Source organism: Motacilla alba, chromosome 1A (assembly GCF_015832195.1).
Source record: "Motacilla alba alba isolate MOTALB_02 chromosome 1A, Motacilla_alba_V1.0_pri, whole genome shotgun sequence".
NCBI lineage: Eukaryota > Metazoa > Chordata > Aves > Passeriformes > Motacillidae > Motacilla > Motacilla alba.
This window is the reverse complement of record NC_052031.1, coordinates 13,522,454-13,534,430: the sequence shown is the minus strand read 5'-3', so window position 1 is coordinate 13,534,430 and position 11,977 is coordinate 13,522,454. Positions and strand designations below refer to the sequence as shown.

Sequence of the window (11,977 nt, the reverse complement as noted above, 5' to 3'; positions counted from 1 at the left end):
GACAACAATGAAAGGCGAGAGGATGAGAAGGCTGGACTTGCATATTAATGAGAGCTCGCCTGTAATTGGGAATTTCCTTTCACTGCATTTTTCTTTTTCCTTTTTCCACCACTTATCATTTTGTTGGGTTTTTTCCTTCCTCTGCCTTATGTGTTATTTCATGTTTGTTCCTTTCTGTGCAAGAGCAGGGTGAAGTTGGCTCATATCCTGATTTCTGAGAAGTGCAGAAATAAGAATATGAGCCCATGCTACTACAGAGTGGGAAAAGCAGTGCTAAAAGGAAATGGTACAGAAATCAGGGCAAAATTTCCTAACGTCCCTCTGCCGAAGGAAGAATTTTCAGTTATTCCCAGATGGATGACAGTATAATGTTTACAGGACTGCTGCTAGGTAACTTCTTATTCAGTACTAAAGGAAAAGTTTGTCTTCATATGTAAGGGAATATTTCAAAGCTAGGTGAAAACGAAACAAATCAAACATCTGTGGGTATCAGATCCAAGCTATAGTCTAGACAGGCAAAAATACCATTCCATAATTTGATACTTGATTCTTCTTCTCTCCTGATGTTTGCACCTAAGATCACCTAAATCTGCTGTTGTCCCTCCCTTCTGCATAGGTCATAGCAACTGAACCTCACGGTGCCTTTCCCCTGAGTGAATGAGCTCTATGGTAATCCCTGCAACAAAACAGACACCTGTTCCCAACAAGTGTTCAGAGACAGGCAGATACATTCTGGCTCAGTCCCTCTTTGTGTTGTACACTGATTTTGCAAATGCTGCCTTTCGCTATTTAGTCTGTCTTCTCTCTTGGCTCATCATTTCCTTTTGAAAAAGATGTGTATTTAAATAAAGATGGAAAATTTCCCTGAAATTAGAGGATTCAAATAAACAGGGTAGACTCTTTATTAAGAAGCATATAAATAAAAATATTCTTGTAATTTAAAAAAAAATTCATTTACTATTTGTCTTCTCAGGGAGTTATTCTCTTGAGTGTGAGAAATAGAGTGGGGGCTTGTTGGTTTTTTCATTTTCTGAAATATGTTTAGCCTCTACTGACCTTAATTTACTCTCCAGACAGTTAATTGCACATGGTAATCCTCTATACATACATAGAGAGTCTCAGTGATTTTTTTGCACTTCTGCATGATCATCCTCTGAGTGTCGCTTGGCGGGGTTGGGGAGAAAGAAAACAACAAAACCCCAAAAAAATACAGTCCTGAAATATGTTTCCACTAAACTGAATGAAATTGTGTGCGTAGTGTACACCCACCTTGTCCTAACAATTCCTTTCTCTGCGTGCTGGCAGATTGTTCCTTTGCCCTGATTATGTTGCTGACATTATGCTTGTGAGGGAAATTCCTCCCTGACTCCAGATCTGGTGGATTTATAATCCTGTTGATGTAAGCAAAGCTCCCTGTACTTATCTAAGACACAATTGTCCAATCAGTTCTACATATAAAACTCCTGTTAAAGCAAATAGAATGCCACACAAGTTGCTGAAAAGATGACCAGGACCCTGGTATGGTTTCTGCTCTAGAACCATAGCTACAAGATAACTTTAAGGCAGCACTGCCCTGACGAAGAAAAAAAGCAAGTCTTACTGTTTCCTCCATCATCAGCTGCTCTTTTCTGTCATTCATGACACAGGAACAAGTATTCATGCACACACACAATTTAACCGGTGATGTTAAAATTAGCCTGGAAATAATGAGTAAATACATAATCTGCTTTCTTAACATTCAGCTATTATTAATTTTCATGCACCTCAAGTTTCTCAGCAGAAAGCCTTCAAAATTTCAATAAAGCTTTCTGTTAACTAACTTATCACACTGAACTAAAAGACTAACTACAGTAAGGGAGAAATGTAACCTACCAGTGTTGCATATTACTGGCAGCAGTTTATAGTAAAAAGGTTCATTTCCTGTGTACTTTTATGATGGAGGATGGGACACAGAAAATGGTTTGATTTAGAAATGCAGCTGGGCTGCCTCATGAGAGCTGCAGTTTAGAAACTTCATGGTCCTATTGTTTTCTGTTCACCAGGCTCTCTAGTCAGACAAAAAAGCATTATACAGTGTAGTGCCTCCTTTTGGGTTGTCTAGCTTTATGCTCCTGTGGCTCTACCCCTCCTAAGCTGAACTAACCAGACCTAGGGATTCAATTTTCTGTCTAAATGAAATCTCAGTGATCCAATTACTTAAGAGCAGCAATTACTGCTAGTTCCCTTCACTCTCATAATGCCTTGACTGTAGCTGCTTTTAGGATCTTCATCCTTATGGATTCTTTGTGTTGCCACTTAGGGAGGCAGTTCTGCAACAAAATTTAATGACTGCCCCTGTTACCTTTCAGTTACAATGCCTTGGAACTCCACTGCCACATGAAGATAATCCAGACAAGCCTCACTCATAGACTGGAGCGTTGGATATGACCCAGATCATAGCTGGCCCCAGGCACCAAGGTATAGATGGCACCAAATTTCAGTCATAACACTGTCAAGCACTGAGCCGTGCTGTGCACAGCTCAAGTAAGAAGTGACAGTGTTCACTGGGTCAGTACCATGCCAAATCAGAGCAGTGTCTGGTACCACAGGCAACAAGACGCCGTCGGCAGGAAAAAACCAATTGCCAAGAGTTGTCCGTCACGATAATCAAACAACTTAGTGAGAATCAGAATTAAAGAAATCTAATTTCCCTGGATTTGGCCACGAGGTTAATTGGTTCTGGCATCTCACCCCACAGAGGTTTCGGGACAAGCTAAAGCCGATCTCGCCCCAGCTGCTGCCGTGGAGAGAGCCTGACGCCTCCCTCCTCTGCCCCTTCGCACAGCTCCCAGCGCGGCACCGCAGCAGGGCGGATCGCTCCGCTACTGCCGGCACGACCCGAAACTTGGCACAATCAATTCCGCTTTGGCTCGACCGCCCGCAAAGCCCCACCTCGGCGGCGGCCGCGGGGCCGCTCCCGCCTCAGGTGCGCCCGCCCGCCGCCACCTGCCGCGCCCCGCCCCGCCCGCGCCTTTCCGGCCGCGGCCCCGCCGCTCGCCCGCGCCTGCGCAGCGGCGGCGGCGGCGCGGGGCGGCGGTGCCGATGCTGCCGGACGGTGCCGGGCGCGCGGTGGCGGCTGGCAGCGGAGCCGGGAGCGGAGCGGGGCGCGGAGCCGGGAGCGGAGCCGGGCAGCGGCGTGCCCGCCGAGCAGCGCGCGGCGCGGGGCGATGAACTCGCGCAAAGGTACCGCGCTGTGCCGGGCGGGAGGGGGCGGGGGGGCTGCGCGGCCGCCGCCGCCGCCGCCGCTCACGCCGGCTCCCGGCTGTTCTCTTCTCCCGGCAGTGCTGGCCCTGCAGGCCCGCAGGCGGCGGCCCAAGCAGTCCGCGGCGGCCGGCAGGAGGGACAAGCACGCGGCGCCCCACAAAAAGTGAGTATGGGGACCCCCGACCCGCCGGGACGGAGCCTCCCCCCGCGACCCCTCCGCTGTCTGTGCGTCCCCCCGCGCGTCGCTCCCGGCGCCCCGTAACCCCTGCGGCCGTCCCGGCTGCCCGGTCCCGCGGGACGCACGGCGGCTCCCCCGGCAGGGCACGGCGCCCGCCCGGGCCGGGCTCTCCCTCGGGGGACGCCGCCACGGCCGCCCGGGGACCGTCCCCCGCCCGGGCGCCGGGCTCAGCATCCTTCGGGCAGGGCCGCCCGGTGCCCCGCGGGAACGCGCCAGGCGCTCCGGCCGCCCGCCCTGAGAACGCCCGGTTTGTCGGGGATCTGCCCAGCCCACGTGTTCCTCTTGGTTCTCCCTCCAGTTCTCTCATCTTTGTGGTCTCCTTTCCCAGTGCTTTCTGTTCCGAGGTTTCTTTCTGCATCATCGTCCCATCTTCAGGCAGTCCTTTTTTCATCCTCCTCTATTTCCCCTTCCCAGGTGTGTCTAATTGCCAACGATGCTGATACCAGTATCTTTTTGGTTTGTTTTAAGCTTCTGTGAATCCTGCAGATAGGAACAGAAGTTGTTCTCTGTTTTCCCTTTCTTGTCTTCTGCTAGCCCTTCATGTTCTTGTGACTGTCCAGTTGATCTTTTCTCATGATACTTGTTCGCTGAACCACATAGGGACATTCTTCCATCTCTATAGTGTTCACACTTTATTCATTCCTAGGACACTGGGGCTTTGGACTATTTTCATTTTTTGTCCTTGAAAGATTACATGCTCGTGTCACTAACTTTCACTGTGTTTTGTTTAGTGGGACTTTATTGGCGACTCATTAAGTCGCCAATAGGCTCTTGTCGTTGTTTTTGTTACTTGGGGATCCAGTCTACCTGCTTTGTTCTGACAGGGAAATACCTCCTGATGTCACTCAGTCCCCTCTCCTCCTAGCTGGCTAGTCTTAAACTGGGAAGCAGTGTACGGTGGTTGGATGGATATACATGTGGTGGGGAGAGATGCTGCTGTGTGCTATGGCAAATGATTCAAAGGGCAAGGTCTTTTTGTGTCTTCTACTGGAAGAAATAACAGTATATCTCTGACCATGAAGTGTTTGGTGTGCTTTTTTTTTTTTTTTTTTTTTTTTTTTTTTGTAGTTACAATGAATGAGTGCTTTTTTTCCTCATTAAGATTGGTAAAAATAACATAGATGAGGTGCTGGTGTAGTGGTGATTAGAGTTTGGCAGCTAACTTTTGTTCACATCCTGTTCCACTCGTGGTGTTTCCTCCAGCATTATGTAAAAGCTGTATTAGGCTTTCAGTTGTTTGAATTCGGAGTTACTGCAATGGAAACAAATGTTATATGCAAGATATGCAGTAATTGATTCCCTTGTTTCCAAAAACCTTCAGTTTGTAGTGTTACATGGATCTGTCTTTTACCAGTTTGAAAACAGAAATAGGTTAAATTTCATTGTAGCTCTAAGTTCACAGTTATTTTTGAAGCTTTCAGTTAAGTGTTAACCACAAGGTTGTTAATAAACTTCTATTCTTAGGTGATAGAGCATTCAATACACTTCTTAGGGGAGCTAAGTGGGATGTTTTACTGAATGAGTTTGTTAAAAGTTTGCTTTCACAGACACTTAATAAGTACAGAACTGGTAGTCTTTGTGTTTGCTGAAGAAACTGGCTCCTGTTAAGTCAGGGTGCACAGTCAGGAGCTGGCCATTTGCCTGGCTGAGTCGGCGTTTCCAGATGCAATGCTCCAATCCGATCGGTTGCCTTATGAAACAAGTGGTTTTGTTGTAGTTGACGAGAGCCATCTTTTCTCTTCTGCTATGTATGTTTTCTCTTCATACCACTTCTGTGCTCTGGAGATGACCTGCTCTGTTTCATGCTTCTATATGAAAGCAAAACTCCTTTCAAGTTGTTAAGTCTCCTTGCAAATGGTTGAGGCCCCCAAAGTAAAACCATTATCAGATGTTTTCGGTATCTCTTTGGTCCTGTTTCTAGCTTTACTTTAAATTCAACTGCTTCAGCATATTCTAGTATTTTAGAGGTGTATGGTATCAGTGATGCACATCAAATGCACAGTATCTGCAATTGAAAATGTTGATTTGAGGGGTGGAGATTCTATACCATAAGTTCCCTGTAGTGAACCTGTTCACTACAAGAAAATTGTGACTTAGTTTTGAATCCAATGCAGTTTTTTTTTCTTAACTGTGGTTCTTACGAAAACTTTTCTCTGCCAGGTCAAGGCTTTGTGGAGTAACTTCCATTGTTGCTGTTAACAATGTGCTTCAAAGAGAGCTGTAGGACTCCTCTTGTAAAATTGGCTAGGAGAGTTATATCGTATTGTAGCTTACTTGCAGGCTTTTGTTTGAAGAGTATTAAGGTGATGACACAAGAAGAAAAAATTTCAGTAGTCTGAATAGCTTTTTGTCAGTATGACCTTATTTGCCAAAGAAGGCTGTAAGATTGGTCCTGTAGCTGCTCCGTGTTGACCCCATAAGTCAATGAGAACTGGTGGAGGTGAATATGGTGTTGTTTTTTTTTTTGTTTTGTTTTGTTTGTTTTTGTGTTTTTTTTTTTTAAATAGGGTAAGAAAAAAAGAAAATAGAAGCTGAATGTCTCATATTTTTAAGAGGAAGCACTTTATCTTGAATCAAGGCTATACCTATAGTTAACCTGTAATAATAGAATTTACTTGGTATGGCTTTACTTTGAAATCAAACATCCAGGCTACTGAAACAGAGTATCTCACTGTATTATGATAAGCTAGCACTTGATTTTGGTTATAACAGATGAATTTACATGCAGTGTGTTCAAACTACTCACGTATTTTTTCAGCTGGACAAAAGATGAATCAAAATTGTTAATTTGGGTCCTCTGCGATTTATTTCTCCTTAAAGTGGAGGTCTGCATTGAGCGAAGTCTGTGAAATAGTGATTTTGACAGATGCCTGAGTCTGTTCAGAGATAAACTTGCTTACAGGCAGACAAGCCTGTTTAGTGTCCTTCTATTAGTGCTAACAGATGGCCTCAGGTACATTGCCTTTTGCATTCAGCAGAATGGTAGGCTCTTTATGTTCAGACCAGTACAGGCTTCTACTGGTGTAAACTTCTACCTTGGATATGTTTTTTTGCTTGACTTTATTTCTAAGTGAATGTGACAAAAAACAAGTAAATACCCAGTTAGAGTTGTCCTCTTTAGCACGTCAACTGTACATCTTTATCCAAAGTTAAAAGAAGGCATTTGGTAAGTAAAAAAACAATCTAGATGATGGTGTGTGAACCTATGGACAGAGGATTATGTGTGCTGCATATTTTGATACAAAAGTATGAATGCAAATACCAAGATTGATTTTGGTTTTGTTTTTAAGCAGTACTTCAGAACAGGTGGTGTGGACCACAGGATACTACTTTGCAGTGGTGCAGTACATCTGTGTTGACTGACATGGAAAGTGCCAGATTTCTGCACTGTGCACTTCCAGCTGTCTAACCCCTTGAACCCACAAGTATTGTACAGATATCAAGGTTTAGGATATATATTACATTATTATGGAATCTTAAATGGGTAAAAGTCATGCACTGCTTTTGTTTGTTACTGTTTCTCTACCACAGTATTTTTCAGCCTCTTTCAGTAGTTTTTTTTTCTTAGAAGCAGCATCTATGAGGTAGCTCCTGTTCCCATGAACACTGGCTGAATGTGTTCTGGGCACTGACCAAAGGCTATGGATGTAGCTCTTGGCCTTTCTAAAGGAAAGTGGCCATATGCTCCCTCAGTCTGCAGTGGTCTTGTATCTGCCCCCAAGCATAATGTGTGTGAAGTTGTTGTTTTCTTTTCTTCTTGGGATAATTTACTGAAGAATGTCAGAGAAGCTAATGTTAAATTTTTGAAAGCTTTTAAAGAGGAAGATTAGCAAAGGTTCAGAAGAGTAGAACCCAAAGTTATGCCAATACCTAATGAAAGTGCATAAGGTGACTTCAGTTCTCTACCGAAGAAAATTAAATGATAAAATGAAAATGTAACTATATAGCAGTTGTATTAATAATTGATCCCTTCCCTTTTAGTAGTAATTGCTTTTGTTGTGATTCTACCAGACTCTTATCTTTGCAATCTAACCTGTATTTTAATAATCAATAACTAATTCTGTTCTAATTGCCTATGGGGACTTTGGGAATGGGCATTGTTTTACTGGGTTGTTTGAGAAGAAAATTAAAAATATTAATATTTGAAGAAACAAAAAATTGTGTCTCTACCTATCATTACAGCTCCCAATATTTGTATCTTTAAAGTACTGTTTGTCTCATCCTTCATATATTTGAAGTGAAAACCCTTGCTTCCTAGTTTTCCTAGCAAGACTTTTTGTTTTTCCCCTTCTCTACAATCCTTATCCTTGTTTCCTGATTTTTCACTTTTAATCTGTTAACAGTTAGGGCATATGGTAAGTGTAAGAGGGATGGTCGTATTTGAAGTTGGCAGAGCTTTGATAGCAGCTCTTCTTATGTCCAGTGTCTACCCCAGTAATACCTTTTAGGATGAACTCTGCCTTTGTAAACTATTGTGTTTGGATGGATCTCTGGTAATGTGCAGAAGTGGCTGGAAAAATAAGCCTAATATAATAAAGCACATGGAACAGAATTGCAGCAGTCTGCATCTGAGCCTAAGATAACCATAGAAGAACTTTTTGTTTTTAAAGAAGATAGTCTGAGCAAGCTTTTTGACTGAAAAAGGTGGTGTAAATTTCAAAGTGAACCTCTGTAGAGGTGCTAACTTTTTCTGCATTTCATGTGTACTGTTTTTATTTTAAGTTATACATTGGAAATCCAAGGATTAAAATAGTGTGTATGTCTAAACAACACACACTCTGATTTTGTCCAGCAAAGCAGCTGGCAGACTTTTGGCTTTTGTATCGATATGCTCCATAATAAAGTAATGTTCTGCTAAGGAAGTCTCTTTGAGTGTTAATGCTAAAGGAATCTTATCTTGAGCTTTTTGGGTAAAGGCAAACTTCTGAATAGACCCTGGTGAAATAAATGCTTCTTGACAGTATTGGTGCCTCACTGTTTTTCCTCAACAGAAGTTAGTTAATTAAAAGTCGATAATTTGAATGTAGGAGATTAAAAGAACCAAGGGCTTCAGTTGCCTTGAGCTATTATCAATGCTTAGTTTGCAGTTTTCTAAAATGGAAGGGAGTATTCCATCGTTAGAGGTCAATTATATTTTCCTATCCCTGAGGAAAAAAAATTATGTCTCTACTGTTCTTGTTGCAGTGATAAAGGTCAGAGCAGTGTAGCTACAGTATATGTACCTTAAATTCCAATGTTAAAATCAGTTGTTTACTACTTTTCAAATTGTATTAAAATTGTATTGGTTTTGTATTCATGTTTCTAAAGAAAGCTCTCTTGGGACATATTTCTTCCCTTGCACTGCTCTGCTTTTTCTAGTCTCATGTTTCACCCCAGTAGTTTCTCTGTGTAATAACTGTCTGCTGCCTTTTACATTCCTGTTGTTGCTCACCTGCATGTGATGTTATTCCTTCATCACAGACTGGGATGTAGATTTTTTAAAACATCATTAAAATCATTAAAAAAATCCAAGGCGTTAATAAAAATCATTAAAATCCAAGTAAAAAGTAATTAAAAGAATGCAGTTAAGTGCAGCTGAGACTTAAGTAAGGTACTTGGCTAAATATGTAATAAATAAAGTGTACTCTTTTTTTATGGCTATTTCAATGTTTGAAGGCAAATATTTTAAAATAAATTGTGTGTCTTTATAAATGGTGGTTTACATTTATGATGATTACATAGTTCACATTGTACTATTTCCAAAACGATTATGTAGAGCTAAAAATTGCTCAAGGAAGAAGGTAGTAAAGGTGACTGAGGATATTAATTTATGACTAGTACATTTCAGATATGTAAAGGTGATTAAGAAGCATTTTGATATGCCTAAAAAATCATTACAGGTGTAGAAAGGGAAGAAGAAATAACTTGCCTTTATTCATTACAAAACAATGATATTCAAAGAATGACTTCAGTGGAAAAAACCCCAACCTAACTTCTTTATGTACAGTATAAGAGACAGAATGTGCCTTTGCACTATGTTGTAAAGTCCAAGTTACAGATGGGTTTAAGAAGGATAAGACTGGTAACCAGCACCATCAGTAGTTTTTAAGAATGCTATTGTCAGTGCAGTGTGATTTTCCAAGCCCCTGTTTGCTGAAGACCTGCCGAGCAAATTTGTCCTCATACAGAGTGATCCACTTGTGTACTCATCTCTAAGTGTATGTTTCAGGCACCCAGGGGTACAATACTGGCCTAGGTGTGTGTTTGACCTAAATTAGTGGGGCAGCCCTTAGATTTTCAAGGCCACCTCTGTGGATCACTTGCAGCATCTGACAGTATTCACAAGCCTGACAGGATCTGTGAGCCTGGATCCAAGCAGGGTGGCTCATGTGTGACACTTCTGTGCCTGGCTCAGGAAGGAGCTGTGAAACTGGAGTTAGCTCCTAGATCCCAGTGTGCAGTGAACAAGTAGAGGTGTGTTTGAGAGGAGCTTTCATGCCCAGGAACAGGAAGGTTAGGATGATAGGGTAAGGAGGTTTCCCAGGGAGTGAAAAATACCGAAGGAATGGGCATGCTTGAAATGCTGCTTTCCTGTAGGCTTTGATGCCATCTGCAGGTCTGAGTTTGATGCCAGAATGAGCCTGGGATTGCTTTAAAGTTGTGAATCTAGGAATTCAGATTATTTCCTCAGTTGCTGTACTTTAAGGTTTATTTTAAGGTTTAAGGTAGCTTTATTTTAAGGTTTCAGTTCTCATGCTTATGTAATAGCTCAGTAGTCCACTCACCTGTGAAGTAAGAGTCAAGATGCCTAAGGAATTTCAAGCTTATTTCATCCTGCCATGTGCAAGTGTCAATCATAAGATTATAGGCTGTGCTAGGCTTTGGTGTGTAAGGGCCTTCTGCAGCATAATCAAAAGCAGCAGACTGATGGAGCTGGAAGGTGAGTGATTAAAAGGGAAGTGTTGCTATCAAGTTTCACTAACACACAGGTATCAGCATGCTGCTTGCCTGCTGCCAGGTAACTCTGAGTTACAAAACAATGGGGATTGGGTTGGAATGAGGCTGTATGGGTCATTAAATGATTTTTCTTTTTAGTGCAGCAGTCACAATTCAGCACTTTTATGAAAGAGGGAGCCCTGAGGAGATCAGAGGCTTAAGCTTTCTTTCAAGTTCCCTTTCCTGGTGTCAGAAGGCACATTATGACAGATCCCTTTTGCCAGGATTTATTCCCTGGTGAATGTTGTTAAGTGTCAGGGAAAACTGGATACAACCAGGAACTTCATGATACTACTAGGAGTTCTGCCTCAAAAGAATAAAAATCATCTTCATGGATAATAGTATCTGAAAAAGCATTTGACTTTTTTTTTAAGGTAGTTTATTGCTTGGGGTGACCTGTTTTGTACATTAGTAACAGTGTCTCAGCACATGTTGGTGTCCAAGTCCATTATGCTGGTCCCTAGACATCTAATCACATTCCAGTCAAATAGTCTTAGAGCATTGCCTTTCTTTTTAAAGTTAATTACAGATTTTAGTGTTTATTTTTTGTTTCCCAGAACTGTTTTCTATATAGTAACTTGTAAGTTGGATTGTGTCAACAGTGTTGAGAAGATGACACACAGATTTTTGGTAGTTGCTTCCACACTGTGCACTATTTCATAGAGACACTCTTTAATCAGGAATGAGCTGTGCTGGGAATTGGGAGCTTTGTGATGAACTCAGCAATGCTGCTGTGGGCAGACATAATTTGGGCACACCAGCCAGTCAAGGCTCTTGGAGAAGCGGGATGTGAATCTCAAGTGGACTTAAAAATGTGAGATAAAGCTTTAAAGAACTACTCCGAGGCTACCACTATATTTCAGATCACCAGACACCTATTACATAACTGTTTTGGTGTTTAATATGGATCAGTTACTTCTAAGTGTTGCATTCTCACTGCTAATCCAAGCTGTTTAGTAAATACAGCATTTAAAAACAAGGTTGAAATTATTTATTCCAATAGACAATACCAACTTTTCTTCATTTGTCTAAAGTGTTATTCAGAATTGGTTAGTTTATCTGAAAATGTTGCAACAAGGTTTGACTAATTTTTTTACATATTGTATAAGAAACATGGTACAGGAAAGAAAATTTATCCTGTTCTTATAATTGAAAAGTAGTATACTTGTGTTCCCTAATGTTTATTTGTGAAACCAGAAAATCAGTTTTGTGTAATGAGAATATTTGGGTGTAAAGATGTTACTCTTTTAAAATGATAATTTTGATCTAATTTTGTGTTTCCAGAGTGACTCTCAGTAGCTTGTGTCTCACACAGTGCCATATCTTGTCCTAATTGTAGCATTACGAAAACTTGAGATAAGGTTTAAGTAGATTAGCCTCCCTTTTCTTCCACTTGTACCTTCTCTGCAGGAGCTGCTTGTCTTAATCCTTGACTTATGCTTTGCTGTACCAGTGAAAACAGAGAATTTTTAATAGCTGCAACTAAAAGCAACATTGAAGCAAAACCACAGATTTATTTTT

The 11,977-nt window shown here is 41.7% G+C and overlaps 1 protein-coding gene across 1 annotated transcript in view; it reads left to right on the top strand.

The window, feature by feature from the left end:
• Window positions 1–3,078: 3,078 nt before the first annotated feature.
• The window catches only part of SRPK2 (SRSF protein kinase 2), a 126,721-nt gene continuing 117,822 nt past the window's right edge, over window positions 3,079–11,977 (top strand). The window contains exons 1-2 of the mRNA XM_038155332.1: window positions 3,079–3,222; window positions 3,322–3,406. Coding sequence (XP_038011260.1) covers window positions 3,207–3,222; window positions 3,322–3,406 — 101 coding nt within the window. The 5' untranslated portion in view covers window positions 3,079–3,206. The remainder of the gene's footprint in view (window positions 3,223–3,321; window positions 3,407–11,977) is intronic.